At 43.2% G+C, this 18,889-nt stretch overlaps 1 protein-coding gene across 2 annotated transcripts in view; it reads right to left on the minus strand.

The window, feature by feature from the left end:
- Nucleotides 1-18,113, minus strand: part of jag2b (jagged canonical Notch ligand 2b) — a 44,317-nt gene extending 26,204 nt beyond the window's left edge. The window contains exons 1-3 of one of the 2 annotated variants that reach the window (XM_015350480.2): nt 17,755-18,113; nt 16,756-17,076; nt 1,857-1,911 (exon numbers count right to left, since the gene is read on the minus strand). In XM_015350480.2, the coding sequence (XP_015205966.2) occupies nt 1,857-1,911; nt 16,756-17,076; nt 17,755-17,823 (445 nt within the window). In that variant the 5' untranslated portion in view covers nt 17,824-18,113. The remainder of the gene's footprint in view (nt 1-1,856; nt 1,912-16,755; nt 17,077-17,754) is intronic. The other variant, XM_015350481.2, reaches the window with a different exon arrangement.
- Nucleotides 18,114-18,889: the final 776 nt, after the last annotated feature.

The following is an 18,889-nucleotide window of genomic DNA, read 5'->3' on the forward strand; positions in this document are numbered from 1 at the left end:
CTCAATTAACCTTTTTCTCCCGACAATTCTTCAAAACAAAACGAGCATGAACACAAACAGACACCAGGATAATAACAGGATACAGCTGCATATCAGCAGCACCATCAGAGCCCCAACTTCAAAACTCCAGCAACCGCCCCTCGTCTGCTTAAACTTAGCACAGCTCTGGCACAACCCCGGTTTCCGGGAGACACTTAGAGGAGGTCTAAGCCTACAAGGAAAGGTCAAGAAAAGATTAAAAGATTCCCAAATCTGCAGGAATTCAGATCGGATTCTAGTGCACATATAAATACTATTTATTACCAATCTGTTCTCATCTTTAAAAAAAAACCAGGATGGAGATTGGGAAGTGGAGATGAAGACACTGCTCCCCGTCCTAGACCAAGACGATCAGCATTGATCTGGTTATCCATTCCATTGCTCAACATTAGAGCGTTCTGTAAAGTTCACAGCTCTTCATTTGAACACCTTGCTTGTCTTTTTACAACAGTCAGCTTTAAAACACTAGAAAGAGGTTTGAATTTAGCATGAAACCTATGCCAGGCGCCATTTCGGCTCTTTTCTCACTGAAGTTTATTGCTACAGTGCCTTTAACAAATAGGGCATCCAGTCGCAATACGACCACTTATTTTGAGAGTATCTGACTGTCATTCTCATCATTCAAAGTTAAACAGTCAAATTTACGAACCTAGAAGTGAATTTTCGTAGTTCTGTTCACTATATTTCTTGATAATAACAGAGAATAGATTAACGCCAACAGCGCAGAAAAATCTAATCAGTTCAATTACTTCAATAAGCTAAATTGATTAAGAGCTCAGCTGGAATTAAAAGCAGAAGAGACACCCACACGAGCAGCAGGATTGAGACATACTAATTCAAGGGTTTCTGAAGCAGGGGGATTTCCAATCCATTGTATACCAAAGCAGTCTTATACACCAATAGCACTGTAAAGAGTTTAAGGAGTTAGGAATAAAATCCCAGACTGAAAGGAGTCAGCACAGCCTCTTGAGAAGGTGAGAAACCTGACATGGCACACTCACCCACCCCCACTGATGTGACAGAGAAATGGCCAGACACTCAGATCACCACCAAGACACTGTCAGATTACAGCAGTATCACCACACACTCAGTCAACACTGAAACACATCAGGATACAAGTGTGCTCAGACTCTTTGGCAGGCCTCTCAGATAGGACTGAAGTGGCCCAAAGAGATAGTTACAGACTTGGCATCTCACACCTCTCTCTCTGCAAAGAGCTCCGAAGTTACCACAGCGGAGTTCACCCAAACCTCACACTACTAGTCTTCCGTATCAGATTCCTTAAAATGCAACAGCTTCTTAAAAACAGCTAACATTCATGACATTTCAGTTGAATTTAAGCTTGTAGAACGGTCATGCCATCAAACAGAATAGTACATAAAACATTTTATAGCCACACCTGCTCTGTCTGTATTTTTCCCCATTGTAGAAAAATCAACCTCTTCACAAATGACTTCCATACAGGAAAACAAATAATTCTACTTACATGAAAACAATATACATTGAATGTGCCACACAGTCTACATTAAGGTTCCAGTTTTTAAATAAGTGCAGTTTAAGCACTAGTGGAAGGCTTGTTGCTCAGCCTCTATGACACTTTCTGTTCTAAGAAATTTGACGGACCCATGCATGTTGTACTAGCAAGTCTGGGCAACTCTCGGTTTTCTCAATTTTCAGAAATGCAGCCAAGAAACCAGGGAGAATCTGATCCACTGCCTTTCACCTCACACACATTCAGCTAGTCTCCATAGTGTGCTCACTCCCACCAAAGCATACCGTTCCTGGTCTTTCAGAAGCCATTAAAGAGGTATACTTACTGCTCTTTGTGTCATTGTCCCAGTCCCAGGCTTCCAAGATCAAGGTATATGACCGCTGTAAGCAAAGCAAAGGAGAAAGGTCATCAGCCCAAGGTTCATTTTGTTGTCAGATCAACCAATTTGTCCGTTTCATGCGTTAAAAATGAGTCTTCCTTACAGAATTTGAGGAAATTCATATAAAACAAAAACCACACCAAACCCTGCAACACAAATGGTTTGCAAGTGACAACTTACAGCTAATTTTGTGACCTTACACAAAAAGGTCACATCTTCATTCAAACTGCAAAAAGAGCCCATTGCTGAGGTCTTCATTTTCAACTAAGGCCAACATTTGTAGCACAGAAAACTCTGAACATAGCAGTTTACATTTTAGAATTGATTAATACAATTGCATTAAACGCTGCAGGACACCATACTGTATTAAGTGTGAAACCTCAAATCCGTTTTTCACCCAGCAAAGAAAAGAATCTGAGAACCCAGCCATCTTATCTGTCCCGAATAAGTCACCCCACAGAGCTGTATTGATGTACTGTATCGCATCTTCCTCCTCCACCACACTAAATACTTCAGTGAAATAGAAACAAACAAAACCCATAAGAACTCATTACTGCTCAGATCCATCTTTAGATTGGCCAGGTAACATTTTGTTTGAAAGCAAACCAAAACAAAGGTAAGAAAATCCAACATGCAAAACTTTTTAAATGTTCAAGTGGAGAGCTACTCACAACTGAAGAAGGCTCAACAGGTAAAACATCGTGTTTCTCCTTTTCCTTAAAAATGTTTAATGCTTAGCAGGAAAAACTGAAAGCTGGACTTCGTCACCCATTTAAACCATATGTATAAGGGAGAGGTATTAAACCCACTGACCCTGAAAAAAGTTCCGACTGGCGCTTTTTCAGAAAGAAAAACTCTTAACTGAACCTGTACTGTTCCCCCTGACTTGAAACCACAGTTCAGATTAGGATTCCCAAGAACAGGATTTGGAATCAGGGTTTTTTTTTACAAAACAAAGAAGGGGACTGAAAAAAGAGATCTTGAACAGAAAAGCAGGGTGCATTTATAGCCATAAGATACAAGAAATGGCTTCGTTATAAAGTAAATGTGCTTGCTGGCTTGGTTTCAATGGCTCCGTTGAAGGCGTAACAGATGTTCCTTATTTGACATGAAGACCGTCCCAGGACACGGAGGCCTCTGACCTGCTCCTCCCCTCGCTGTCTGCTGGGATGGCAGAGTGATGGGTCCCTAGCTACTGCAGGACAGTGCTGCTCCCACACACTCAGCCCTGATTAGCTGGATTAAGCGACAGCTGCCCACTTCAGGGGTAGAGGAGACTTCCAGAATTGTTGGAGGCCGTATACATCGCTTTCAGAGCGGACAGAGGAAAGGCCAAATTTCAAAGGATTCGTATAAAAAGATCTATTGTCAGGCTGAGGAAAAGTGGCTTCTTTGCCGAGCAAACGTTCTTGTATTTAGAGAGCAGTTTCTTTTAATTTAATATTAGGCCCATTTTGTGAGAAGTTAGCGTGCAGGTCTACCTCCAAGATAAAAAAAAAAACCAACAGAGAAACTGATAATTAGTTTGATTATTGGAGGCATGCAGTGTAATTGTTTAGGCTTGGAACCAGAGAACACCAGCTTGCAGAGGCAAGCACAGACCGCAGCTGGCTTCCCAGCCACACTAACACTAACAACAGGGTTTCTCTCTCCCCCCCTTTCTAGACTGCACTGCTGTGGGAGCCTGCAGCACAGCTTACAGGATCAAGTGTCTGAAAGGGACCCGATTTCTGGCGTGTTGTAGAACTCCAGGCTTCTATGTCAATGGCAATCCAAGTCTCGAGGTGTTCGGCTTAAATCTGCCCCACAATACACTGCAGCAGCTCTGAGATGACATCTCGTCACTTGGCTTCACACCTTGACAAAGGAAGTGAAGGGACCGAAGGAACTGCAGCGCATAGCAGAGCAGTCAACAGAATTCAAGAGGAAATATCAGGGATACCTCCCCGACTCATCAGGAATAACCAAAAATTACCATGAAAAAAAACAGACCAATTGCAGTATTCAATTTTAACTGGAAGATGAATAAGTGATCCCCCCCCATGTTCCAACACATAGCAACTCCTGTGACAGCTCAGGAGCAAGTCATGATTTCAGTTTGTTTTTTTTTACAAAAAAGAACTACTGAAGAGCAGCCTTGTGAAGCTACGGTACAGGAAAAATCGGGCAGAAGCGAGTGCAATTTTCCACAGCGTGTGAAGTTTTATGATAAGGATTATGAACCCCCGTCCGGATACATTAGCTGAAGCCAGGCTGGGCAGTCAGCCATGGCTGCAGTCTTTGAGTACAGTCTCCGGAGAGCCCTGTTATCGGGCTCGGGGGCAGCTAACGCAGACACGATTACATGTTTTCCTGCATTTGCTGCAGGACTGTTCCGAAGGTACGGTATGCTTATCCGCAGGCAGTGACAAGGGTTTAAAAGGGCGGTGCGATAGTTCTGCAGACAGCCCTATAACCAGTCCTCCCATTCCAGCAACCCTGACTGTCCTTTAGAAAAATTCCCCAACGTGCACAGTTGTGCCAAGCCGAGCTGGAGCGACAACAGTTCCAGAGGAGGTTTCTTTTGATTTGAAAATGCAAACCAGTAAGATTTCGGGGAACCCTGTTAACTAAAACTGGGATTTCTAAGTACAGAAGAGGATGCTTTGTGAAATAATAAAAAAAAAAAACAAGAAAATGAAATCACACCAGTTCCTTTTGGGCGGTTACATGAGGAAATAGGAAGCAGAAAATGTATTTCCCCCCCATGGTGATTTATTACATTACAAGCCATTAAACAACATCAGTTCCTCTACTCTTCCTTTTCCAAGGTTAAATTGTCATTCCTCTTGCTCTTACGATTTTGCTCTTACTCCAGGTTGTTGGCAGCTCGCGGTCTCCTGTGCAGACCGAGATCTCACTAGTATCAAATGTCACAACTCCTTCCTGGCAAGACCCAGAAGGAGAAAAAAAAGAAGATGCTTGAAATCTGCAGAGGCTGCACATGCACAAAAAACGCACTGCCCGGCATTGTGATCCCAGCCTCCCCGCGGCGGGGCCGGGTACAATCCGGATACACTGCACTCTTCTGTTATTTCATTCGGGACCGCCAAGGGTCACTGACCTTCTCATCGACTGCGCTAACTTCTCACCATCACTTCCGATAAAAGCCATGCCAGGCCCTATCAGTGCAACTGCAGCCACAGCTAGAGGTCTCACACGGCCTTATCTTCCAAAGCAGCACGGCAGAGCTTCCATTACACAGCAGATCCACTTTTGCCTTCTTCCTCAATTCTGTGTGGAGCTCACAAAGGGATGGGGGAGAGGTGTGTGGGGGGTAATCACAGCTCAAGGACTCTTCCCTTGGTGCAATACATGTCAGTTTCCTGTACTGGTCCTTCAGAGCAAGAGGCTACCAAAGATGGCTGCACAAGGAATCTCGGTGACATTCAACAGGAATGATCAAAATTAAAACAGTGCAGACACTTAACTGGTTTGTCAATAACAGTCATCTCTGAATAACACTCTTTTCCTGACCATTCTTCAGTGGGAATGTATATTAAAAAAAAAAAATCTATGATCCACTAAAACCTTGCATCTCCACTTCCCTTTCAAGAGACAACAAGGGTTAGGATTCATTTCCTAATTTCCATGCAGAGTATCCACATTTACGGTTAACTGCACAGGGAATTTACTCTGTATAAAAAAACCAAAACTACATTCTAGAAAAGAGCCATTGGCTTGAGTTCAAGAACAGGGGTACATGCTGAAATAACTTTTTAACTGAAATGCAAAAGAAGCAGGAACATTGGTGTGATGCCCAGACAGAGAAAGGTGGAGCAGTGCTGATCAGAGCAGCCATCTTCCAGCCAACTTGAAGCTGAAAACATTCGATTTGTATGAACACGTCAAATGCATGATGTGCACATTTCAAAATGCCAATGGGATATGGGCATAAAGAACAGCGTTCAATCTGCCAAACTCCCACAGGACAGAAAGATTGAATTTGACTGCCAATGAAACACTACCCTCACACCTCTAAAGAGCTTTCCCCAGCCTGGGCCTGCTCAACATGCGGGCCTCTCAAGCCACTCCATTGCATTCCTTTAATAGAAGGAGTTGCTGAATTGCTATATGCATCATGTTAATTGAATTGAATTCAGGAGCTGACTGTAGCAAACATCTGCAGAGCAGTGGAAGGGCAAAGGGTTGAGTAGCTCTGCCCTGAACATTTCTGTCAACCAGCAGGGCATGAACAGCCCTGGTCATGGACTTACAACCTTCAGAAAGCCACTTAACAATAAAACTGTGAGCTGGCAACTGTATGTCCTAAATGAAATGTGGTTCCATTTGCGATTGCCATCTTTTCTGAGCAGGAAGATATTCCAGACATCAGAAATATTAAAAGCCAACTGACTAAATGGCAACCTTTAATTAAGTTTGAGGACTTGTCACCACAGAGCCAATTAGGATATTATGGAGGATTGTTTGCCTCTAATTAGACTTTGACAAAGGCCATTCCCAAAGCAATATCACCACCCACTGAATAAAAGATGTGAATTAATTTCCAATTTTCTGCCGTTATTGGGGAGGGACCATCAATGTGTGCTTTAAGCTTGACAAGGCACTTTACTGGATTCAGTGTTCTGATGTAGTCGCGTCTGCAAGATACTGCAAGCTGCAACTAAAATAAAATTCTGACTGCAGCATCTCATCTTTGTATGTGTCAAAACCGCTCAACAGTCTCTCTCAACAATCCCCCTCCCCCCAGTTTTCTCACTCTCTCCAAGATATTAAAAAACAAACAATCCAGTCTCTTGAACCATCATTGTTAATATAACACGTTATTAACGGCACACACCCACCTCTTTTTAGAAGCATCCTCATCTGCATCAAGCACGCATTCCACAGAGATTTATGCACAGTGATGCTGGCCGCTCACATTTATCAATCAAATGTGAGAATTAACAAAAGGATGGGAAAATTTAAAATGCAGATCGGGTTGACCTTTCAGTTCCTCCACATGGGAACAGCATCATTTGCACAAGCCTGATTTTCATTTTTTTCTTTGTTACGTTTCCCAGACGCGCAAGAGAAGAACCCAATACCAGCTAACCAGTCAACCAGCACAGCCATGTTCAAGAAAGACAAGTCTAGACTTGGTCTCAGAGCATGCAGCACAAGGAGAGATGACCCCAGCAGGCTGAGGCCACCCCCTTTTGAAAGGTGGAAGAATAGCTCTCCAGGATCAGTCATACAGCTGTGAGGGACTCTTTCCTCCCACAGCATTAAAGGTTAAGACGGGCTTTAACTTGGGCACAACAAGGGCAGGGCCTCAGTTTATCTCAGCCATCTATTTAAAAAAAAAAAAGATCAACAAACATAAATCCAGAACAGAAACACAGGAAAAGTGGAGTAGGACCCCAACCAGGGCTCTTCCATGAACCTGTTCAGGCACACAAGCACCTGATCTGCGTTTATAAAGCCTTTGCGGATTTTAACATCTCAGCCACGCCTTCTGCTCCCCCATCCCCAGGCCAGGAGACATTTCTACAAGGAGCCGAACAAAATAAAACCAGCGCAGTTTCTTTTTCTGGAAATGACTGAAATGAAAAAGCCAGTGTGAAATCCAACCTGGGCAATTATAAAACTGCTGAACAATCCCGTGGGTAACGGCAACAGCTGCCCTCACCAAATCCTGCACAGAGAATTGACTATAGGAAGCTAAACTGTCAGCTGGGTATGTTTCAATCAAAATTCAAGCATTCCGATTAAATGGGTTACTAGCTTCATATATTAGATTTTAAATCTCTTATTGTACAAAGTATAAGATGGCTCTTCCACCGTTGCTTCAATACAATTAGGGTGGTATACTTAAGAGCTGCTGTATGGGTGGTGTCTGGATTAGCTAGATCCCCTTTCAAAGAGGATGTGAATGCCCTTGTTCCTTCATCATTATACAGCAGATTCAAAGGCTAAAGAACCCTTTGTTCCTGAAGATCTTCCCAGAAGCAACCGAAGAGAGGAAAATAAAAACAAAACCTATGGTAAGATATCATAGAGCCCCACTGCAAAAGAATCATTGCAGGATCCTGTCACTGGAAAAACAAACATGCAATTAAAAGATTGGGCCCATCACACATTTGCCCAGCTACATAAACAATTCCCACCCCCAATATGACTGACATCTCCACAGACAAACACCACCACCCCCACCACCACCTTCTTCTTCTCGACACGATAAAGCAGACAATAGCCATGTAAAGGTTATTGTTACACTGAAAGGCACAACAACAAAAGACTTAAAGGAGCTGACAAGCTCTCTTTTCTGAGGAAAACCGGTAAGTGATATTCACGCAAAAGCGCTTTTACCAACTTGCACAGCCTAAAGCCACGCTTCTGGAAATCATACCAGTACACGTTTTATGGCTGTCCCCCAACACATCTGTGGCAACGTGTGTGTACCCCCTGGCCTAAAAGGTCTGAAGGAAGATGTCTACCTTACCTAATGGTGGAGGAAGGGGAAAATCAAACTTATATCCTGACATCACCTGGTTTCTAAAATGACTAAGGTTGTAAGGAAATGATGTGTGCAAGCTGACTGGCTCTGCCCCAGGTTTCTTCAGCGTTAACTAAAACCGACATCTGCGCGCAGGGGCTGAGGGTCAGGACCACCACAGACTCATTCCGGTCAGCTTCTGCAGAAAAGGGGAAGTCCGGAAATGGCAACCCAAATTGTTAAAAGATGCACTAACCTGCCAAAAACAGGTGTAAACAGCACCTGCTTGGAAGGGGAAAAACACCACTATCCCTGCATAGTGCAAGATTGGTTAAAAAAAAAGAACATTTGAAAAATAAGGGTCTAAGCCAATGATCATTCAATGCAATAATCTTTAAAAGGGTTTCTGACACCTTGAACTCTTACCCAATAAATTAAAGGTAACCGAGTTCAAACGAATACCTACCGACATCCCTTTTAATTATATTAATTCCTTGCTCTTACAGAGCACCTGTCTGTCAAATCCGAACTGTGAGTGCTTTGGTGTGTAGTTGATCTTGATATGGCTGTTAGTAAAAGGAATGTTTAAGTCCAGCAATATAGATGAACATACCATTTAACTCCTGCCTAAGGACACTATGTTTTTGGTCTAAGAAATTCCATTTCTCTGTTGAGAGCTCTCTTTGCTCTTTTACAATTTCATGACAACTGAAGAGGAATATATCTTTGTCATTTCTGAGTTTTAGCATTGCATCTGCCTCTTCATTTTAAAAAAATGAATGGGAAACTAAGTACATTTACCTGTTGATGAACTGCAACTTATTGTGGCAGGGCTGTATCTACCATTTTAAAACATAATTGAGCAGTTAAACCCAGCAAAACAGCTTTGCACATCATATCACATACACTTAACCTGCATAGGAGAAGGGTTTTGGAATTAAAAGAACATGCCTTTTTCTTGATTATTTTTCCTAATTATGCATTTCTTAGGATGTGGCAAATGTCAGCTTGTGAATAGCTACATAGCAAACCAAACGATGCAAATCTCTTATAGCTTGGATTGCTGTTTGAGAAATTAAATCCCAAGTATTAAGTAATACTATATTAATGGTTATATTCCAAATATCAGGGAGCATTGTACTGGGCTATATAGTAATGCATTACATTAGATCATAATTATGTCAACTGTTCATAGTACTGTACATAGTTTAAATCCATCATTCCCTACTTGACTACTATACAGTACATACTGTACAAACTATCATGTTGCTACTATGCCAACATGTGCATCAACACACAGACTCAGACTCCTCCCTTTGTGAGCTAATTAATCAATGGGGTCCGAGATCAGAGAGAAGACTCCCCTCCCCCAGCACCACTCACACTCCTGACACAGTTTCAGCACTAGATCAGGACATGTGTGAGAAAATACCCAATCGTTCTCACAATGCATGAGCAAGCAAAAGACATGCATTGCATCTCATAGCCCGATGCTTGTAAGTCCACAAAGGAGTGAAAAAGAAAAACAAAAAGCTCATGGAGAACACTTCAATCTAATAAAAAAGGAAAACATTCCCAAAGAGGTATTTCAAAGAGAAGCCTACACTGAATTGAATCATCCTTTAAAATAACAATGCAAAATACAATATTTGTGATGAGCCATCAAACAGCTTTTAAATGCCATTTCATTTGGATCCATCAAATACCAATATCCTCTCATAGCAGGGAGCAAAGGATTTTGCAGCAAGGATTACTAAACAGTGCTTCATCTGAAGATCCCAAGGTGCCAGAGATCAATATGAGCTGGAGACAGCAGATGATCAGGGGCAACAGTGGTACCAGAGGGTTTACTGTAACTACCTCAGCATAATGAATATTCACATCTTCACTGTCAATAACATGGTAACTCAAAAGATTTAATTAGTAACAGGAAACTGCACAATCGTATAATATCAGTCTACTTTATTTCTGAAACATTTCCAATCTCATAGACCTGCACTTGGTAGATCAGAATCTGCCTCCATGAAGCTCCTGTCTATGTGCAGGTGACACCTGGACAGTGTTAATTCTGCAGCAGCAGAAGACTGGCTCTTCGGTTGCAGTAGCGTTTAGTGCTGTGTGGCCCTGAGCCCTCCGGCAACTGCAACCAACTGGCAGAAGAAGAGCAGAGCAATATGCATCACATACATTGCCCCCTGATTAACCATAACATGTCAGCGAAATACTAAAACCCAGAACGAACTGCAAATGGAATCAGATCAATTTCCCCCCCAACCTAAACAACTTTGACTTTGCCCAATAACAGAGGAAAGGCTATAAGCACTGTTGGATGACCGGTAGGGGGCGCCCTGCCCTCGGCCCAGGATTAAACTAATTCCCCAAGCAGAGTGACTGGGGACACTGGGGTGCGTGCAGGAGGTGCCATCATTTGGAGACGCTAAACACGGGTCCTGGCACTTTAAAGAACCCATGGCACTAACGGCACGAGGATGGGCGTTAACCCTGCTTTCCTGGCTAAACTCCACTCTGGGACAGGGGACAGTACAATCTTGCCCCCCCCAAAAAAATTCCACTTTCATTCACTTATCTGCCTGACCTCCTGTGCAGTGTGTTGCTGGTGCACCTTGGCCTCCCTGTTCCACCCAGGTGGGGGATAAAGTGCGTTCCCCTCCCACATAATGTATCCAATCCTCCCCTTTCCCTGTAAATGTCCATCCTGATCTATTAAGTCTGGTGAGATTTGTGTACTAGGCAGCACTTGTCCCAGCACGAAAACTGCTGATTTATTCCTCTTTTGACAAGAGGACCTGAGGGTCAACTATAATTATTCAATACAATTACCTTAAACTCCCACAGCTGCATGGCATCAATTCAATACAGTGCACCTAACGTAATAGGAACACTCTACCTAGAAGCAAATGACACGTTCATTGTTTGTCAAAAGAAATATTAAAGCATATTAGTGCCCCCTCAAGCAGACAAAATTAACAGAATCAATCACGCTAAGAAATGAGTAAAACTAAAACCATGCTGTAGCTAAACTGAGCTAAAGCATAAGGCACAGCAGTAAATAAGATGGTGAAACATACTACTGTGCATCCATAATACACTTTTACAATACACAGTGGCACGCAATTTATAAAATGAAGGCTTTTGAGTCTTAAAATGTAAACTCACAATTCATGTTTTGGCTTTGAATAGGAAAATTAATATCCCATGTAAAATACTGGGGAAAGGCAGCTTAGGCTTGACATTATTCAAGGACATACAGTAAGCACAGTTAGTCACAACCTAGAGAGTGTGGTGAAAGCTCCACAGCTCAAAGGCAGGAGGAATGAGGTGTGTCCTGGCTCAGCAGAGAAAGATCAGGGCCACTGCAGCTCAGGGCACTTGTTAAAAGGACATCAGATCTTAAGGTGCTTGCGGGGAAAACCTAAACTTCACAGTAAAAAAAGTACTGTCCAGAACCTGTCTAACAATTATTCAAAAGAGATCAGCTTTGGGGAAAAAACAGAAAGCAGCTCACAATTATACCGGGTTTGTCAGCAACAGGACTGACGTGACACGAAAACTTCTAGAGAGCATTCGCCTACCTTTCTTACACGCGATGCAGTGATGCTCACCACAACAGACAAATGCACGCACGCATTGGCACAAACTTTATTAAGCAAACTCAAGGCTACAGATCCGTATGGAAGTATTCAAATGGCTCAGCAGTGAGAAACAACCCAAAGGAAAAATAAAAATCTGAAAACTTTTCCTAAGCATCAACTGGAACTCGGATCAGTAAATGAAGTCCCTGTGAAAATTCTTAAAAATATCTCCCCATGATCAAGGCATTCAGTAAGAACAAAGCACAGTCTTAAAGCTAGCATTCATTTTATTTCAGAGGAAGATGTTACAAGGACCCCAACGGCCCCGGGGTTATGAATAAGAAAATGGAAATTGAACTGAGACACAAAAGGCCATTTTGTTCAGCTAAGAAGCTCCAATTAACTACACAGAAATGCTTGCAAAACATTCTGGGTCCTGCCAGTCTCTTCTAGCAATACAGGACACTGATGTGGTCACAGAATAGGATTTCTAAAATCTGCAACAGGCAGAAGAGTTCATTCTATCAAACTAACCTGAGGAGATGAAATTCAAAAGCATATACAGTACCAACCCCTCAGTAAAGCCAAGAACTAAGGTCTTGAACACAGGGCCCAGAAGCAATCCGGTTCTGGCTGGGGGCTATGCATGGACACCACAGGCTTGGGTCCTGCTTTGTCCAAACAGAAAATTAATGAAGGTGTTTAGCTGGGAAGGAGTAACCAGCCGTCCCCGATTAATTCAAAATCAATAGAGTGATCAGTGTTGGGTTTCATTTCCAAGTACAGTGCAACCACAGCCCTGCTCCCAGGTGACATCCTCACAAGTGGCTGTTTTCTGAAAGGCCGGTCCAGGGGGGTAGATAATTGGTTACTAAAGGACTATTAAGCGGTTTCCTAGCAACCCTCAGCAAGCCTCCAATCAAGTATGACTGAAGCTGTCATTTAGCCTTGAAGGGCTGTGCCCCCTCCATTTAATGGAAGGTTCCAACTGCCATTACCACCATAAACAGGGTCATTTTCACTGCAGAAAAAAAGGCTCACTGACAATTCAGCTGAGAGTTGCTTCCAATCTCTCACAATAACAAAAAGGAGCTGCGTTTATTAGACCACTACAGCTGCTGCTTTACCCTCTATTCATAAGCACAGGCAGACAAATTCACAAGATAGTATGTCGCTTTTCCGTCAACAGAGCGCATTGGAAAAAAAAATCTAACACCTTCGCTACGTACATTAAAGGTACTCATTTAAAATCTGTTTTAGATGCACCTACAGTACAACCTCCCAACATTTTATATTCTACCACATTTGCTGTGGTTTTGCAGGTTTATCCCATAAACCGCAAGAAAAAGTTATTTACCTAAATGCAACAAGCATGCAATTTAAGAACTCCATTGGGTAAGACCCAGAACATCAATTTCTCCAAGATAACCGACCTGACTGCTTCTTTTCTCACTTCTCCCTAAATGTAAAACCCTCTCAAGTATGAAAGCAATGCTTTGAGGCACTCAGCACAAGACATTATGTGGAAAGTAATGCTGGCTCTCTGCTTCAAGTGAACTTAACAGTACTAATTTAATCGCTTTCGTCTACTTTCAGGTACACAGCAAAACAGGAGTCACCCACCTAATGGGCACAGTATGTAATGGCAGAAAGTGGCATCAAAAAATGACTCCACGGTTATTCACATGTATATATAAAAGATATCTATAATTCAAAGAGCCAGATGTGTGAACCTTTATTTTGCACGCTCTCCGTGAATGTCCTCAAGTGATCCCAGAAGTCACCCCTCATCATTGAGCACACAATGCTTTAGGCCTAAGCAAAACTTGCGACGCATTCCCAATATTGGAGCTAGTACCTGGTGGAATTCAAGACCTGGGGAAGTTACATCCATCATGGTGGAAAAACTGATTTACATACACACTGTGCTCTATGGTATTGGAAACCATGTCAGGACCTAGTCTGCTATGCTGTTATTTGCCTGTTCAGATCGCCCGTGTCACAGATATGCCTTTTCTAACTCCACAAGTGCCAAAACACACTCCAACATGGGGGAACAATTCAAGAACCACAACAGCCTTCCACCAGGGGGCACTTAATCCTGTCATCTGCTTATGATTTAAAAAGAAAGACGTTTCAAACGATTAAAAAAAAACAAATAAACAAATGCACCCCAATTGTGCACTTAGTAATAGATGTCATACATTTTCACAATTATTTTATCGCCGTGCTGAAGTGGCAGGTTATGGATTCTGTGGCCGAGCATGATGGGCCAGATGAGTGTACATTAAGGGAGAGTGTTTCTCCTGCTGTCATATTTCTAACCAGACACTGTGCAACGGGTGTTGTACACACATGGGAGAAGTTTAACCGGTCATCTTGCAGAACACACCACGTCAAGAGGAAAATGAATAATCCCGCCCAACAGGTGGCAGACCGCTAATCTCTATAGGGAGCTACATATCCCTTTACAATACACTGCGGATTCCATTACACTGCGTACACTTCACTCGCATTCCCTGGCTAAAACAAAAACTTGTGCCAAGAGCACAAACTACAGATAAGCCCCCCCACCGAATTTGTTAATGATGATGGACTAACTCTCGATGTAACACTGCAGGTCTAGTTCTCTTTCTAACTTTGGATTGTTGTTGCTAAAAGACGGGTGTGCTTTCTGATGGCTACCGATCCAAGACACAGACGGGCAGAACGAAACGCACTCAAACCAGAAAACCGGCGTTGCGTATAATACGTGCTGTGGCGCGCAAACATGGGAACGGGAAAAAAAAATCAAGACCCCATGCGAAATGTTTTGTCAGGACTGCTTCCTGCCTTTTCTAGACCCTCCGCTTCCGATATATTACATTTTTAAGTCTATACAGTTTCAAGGCGGGGGGGAGCATGTTGGAACACGTAACTTAATCACGGATTAATTAATAATCAGGGATGACCCTCTCCGTTTGAAGTGAACCGACAGCAAACTAAGGTGTGGCGAGCTCAGAACCTGAAAGGTGTTCCGTTACCACTAACGGAACAGTGTGCCCACAATGTCAACAGACTCAGCTGACAGACTCCGGCGAGCCCTCTCCCCGCGCGTTCGGGCGTCCTTCCAGACCTGTAAACAAACACTACTCGCTTCAATCTTCATAATGCGAGCGGGGGAAACTACGAGTCCGCCCGCCTCGGATTCCTTCATTTACTGCAGACACTATAATCACGGAGAGCAAGACCTTGTTGGGGAGGGGGGAAAAAATAATAACATAAAAAGGGAGAAGTTTACGGTGACGGGTGGGTGATAAAGTCAAAAGGCTTCCGAGGGGGGTTAACCGCTACCTTCCTCTGAGGAAGAACTGCGCCCCGAGCCAGTAGTTCACTTTGACGCAGTGGAAAAATGAAAGAGAGCTCGGAAAGGAGGGACAGGGAAGGTTGATCTAGCTTGAAGACCCCGGAGACGACAGGGAGAATTTGGTCAGATCCGAACGCTTGAAGAACAAACCGAGCACGGGTTATGAATCCTGCTGGATGCTCTCTCCCCAGATACAATGTCTCGATTTCCAACTCTTTCCACTGAGGAATACCTGCCTCCCATCTCAGACCCGGCGTCTTTAACAGCAGTCTGAGATACATTAGCCTTCAGATTTCCTCTGAAACTCTCCGATTGTCACCCTTTTTCATGTAGGAGTTACGTTTTTTCGTGACCTACCTCAGAGCTGCCTTAAGAGATAGCATTGCGCAGCATGTTTCTTCCGTACAGAAGAGTAGTTTTCCTCACATTTTAATGCTTATACTTATACCGAAATGAAGAGACGTTTTTACTGAAACGGTACCAATTTCCTCAAATAGTATGACCACTTCTCACAGACGTTATGTCTATTCTTCGACAAAAAAGGCAAACGTACACCTTATTTTGCAAAGAAACATTACAAAGCACCACATTAAAGGAAAAAAAGAAACCAAGAGAGAAACCCGTTCTTTTATAATGCAGACACATTTCCAGACGAATTGGAGAGTGTTCTAGAAACCCGGCACCGTACAGCACCAGGTGCGCGAGTGCACGGCAAACGCTGGATTTCGGGAAGTCTCCTAACCTACGCCAGCACGCGCACCCTCCTCAGCCTGGCCAGTCGCGCGCACTTCTCCAGCCAAGGAGACAGCGCGAGAAGCACCGGGCAGCCAGGAACGGTCTCGTCTGCAGGGCGCTAACAGTAAGGTAGCATGTGCAAAGCAGTGCGGAAAATACTGCTGTGAAGGCAAAAAGCATGTTGTTGTGTGGTGAATGACCCCCCCAAAAAAATAATAATAAAAACGTTCACGAATTAAGAGATGAAGTATACTGTACAATGAGCACACTGATAAACAAAAGTCACTGTAGCTCCGTCTTCTCCGTCCTATGCGTCTAACATCACGAATACATATTACTGGAACTGGAATCGACAAGAACAGAACCTTAGTCTATTGGCCACGACGAGAGTGCAAGCAATTGCTTAACTGGTCGCAATAGGCGCACCTGAACACAAAAACACATCTTCACTGGAGGTCAACGCCACACTCCATTACCCTATCGGACGGTACCCAATAAACATATTATAGAAAGGATACCAGACTAAATTTCTCCAACATCCCAATACTGCGAGAACACCCAGCTGCGGGCACAACAATTGTGAACAAGCAGTCACCAACCTCGGGCCAAAGTAACTCCAGTCGGTTACGTTGCGAGAACTCCACATTTCAACATAGCCTATCTTGAACAGGGGAGGACGGGCGGATAACTTACCGGCCAGGAGAAATTTAAAGGAATTTTGATCTTGCCGGCGTCTTCGATTTTTTTTTTATTGCCCTTCGAGCTCTTAAAAGAAAACGTATTTCCACCCAGGACGGCAGTAGATCCAGTTCCGTAGCTACACGGGCCCGTGGTGGAGACCTGCGACTGGAATTCCTTTAAACACAATTTAAAGTAAGTATCGCACTCGTCCCGCGTGCAGCGCCGGTTCTGGGAGTTCCTGGTCCCGTCACAGCAGTCCCCGTCCGACAGCTCGCCGTTCACATTCTGTACGGTAATCAACTGCAGCTCGAAATAGCCCTTGGAATGGGACACCTAAAAATAAAATTAAAAAATGGAAAAATATCAAAACTAATTTAAGAGCCTCCGGGGGGGCGGGGGGAGAGAGAGGAAAAAAAACACACTGGCAACAGCGTAACACAGCTTCTATCAACAGCGGTTCATGGCGCGACAGGAGCGGCGGTGAGATCTTAAATTTGTGCCTGGTATCGGTTTGATATAAAAGATCACCAACTCGCTGCTGCGTTTCAAATGAACCCCCCCTAATTGTTACTGTAAGGCGAAGTCTGAGCAGCAAGCTGTAAATTGTGCCGTTTCAGTGTCGTTAACCAGCACCTTTTTAAAAAACAAAAACAAAAAATGCACTTTGCTGCAATACAGAAATTAACTGCAGAGCAAACTTCGAAGCCCGAGCAGGCTTTGCGTGACATCAGGATACAAAACCCAATTTAAACTGGAATTTCATTTCAACCTTCAGATAGAATTACGGGATCACATGCTTCAAAGGCAGGCGGCTGCGTTATTTAATTTGTTGTTGTTGTTTTTTTAATCCAACTATTTCAATATTTCATAAATGAAGGATCGCTACAAAATTCGAAGAAAACAAACTTTTGCGCTATCCGTTAACATCAAGTGAGACGTTATGGGCGCGTTTAATTCTATTCGGTTTAATTCCCCAGCAGTGGTATTTTCTAAAATAGCAGCATTTTTTACCTTAGTCCACAACGATAACAGCAGGCACGCTATTGAAAGGCAATTCGTAATCCTTATACAATTCCACATGCCTCCGATTAATTAGCTTATCATGTGAGAAAGAAACCCGAAAGATTAAAAAACAGCCGTTGACCGGCGACAGAGTCCTCCGCTCCTGGCATGCAAGGTTCGAAATCGTCACCTATTTCTACAATCTTTTCAAATGGAAGAGAAACATGAGATGTAAAGCGCACTGATGGTCCAGCCCGTACACTCTCCCTCCGTCAAATCACTCCACAGCAACTGATATGTTTCGCTGCTAAACGAAGCCTAAGGATGTGTTGCTGATTGGCAGCTGAACAAACCATTCACGGACCCGTGTGCCTACATATCATGAAGATCTTCTATAAACCAACCAAAAACACAGTAGGCGGAGTGCAGCTTCAACTTCGTGTCGCTCCGGCGCATTGTGTGCTAAGACGAGACATGATGAGTTATTTTTACGACGGCAGTGGTACTGCAGAACTAAAGAATTGTTCCCCGGACTGTTTCTGCTGCCTGTAGAAAACGGCTAGTTCTGTCTGCGCCCCGCTAATTTGAAAACTCGTGCACTTTTTATTTTTAAACGCCATCGCTCTCCCTGTTCAGAGTCATGCATTTAGGTTGTGTGACTTAAAAAAGGATTCCTAGTGATTAGCATTATTAATTGCTTCGCTCTTTGCAAGTGGGGTAGTTAACTGTCAATTAGATTAAGCGTTTTTTAAAAGCCCTCGTGTTTCCTCCCAATGAATGGATACAAAAAAAATAAGTGCGCTTCAGACATTTTCATAATCCAATCATTCCGTCGAGGAAAGATTTCCAGCCCGAAATGTTCATTTACAGATTCTGAAATCCTACCTGCGTCATCCACCGTGTTGACCTCATTGACCTACGAAACGTTTGAAGATGGGGAGTTTTATTTCAGGGTGCATTTTGGAATAAAAGTCAAATACATTCATTTACAAAGATTCATGCTAGTGGAAAAATTGTTTATTTTCTCTTGACGAAATGATATGCTACTGAAAAAGATTGATTTCAGTACGCCCCAAACTCTTGCTTATTAACTAAATTGTACCCATACTCTGAAGTATTTTAAGCTTGCGTATTACAAATTTCT

The sequence above is a fragment of the Lepisosteus oculatus genome, chromosome 8 (assembly GCF_040954835.1).
Source record: "Lepisosteus oculatus isolate fLepOcu1 chromosome 8, fLepOcu1.hap2, whole genome shotgun sequence".
NCBI lineage: Eukaryota > Metazoa > Chordata > Actinopteri > Semionotiformes > Lepisosteidae > Lepisosteus > Lepisosteus oculatus.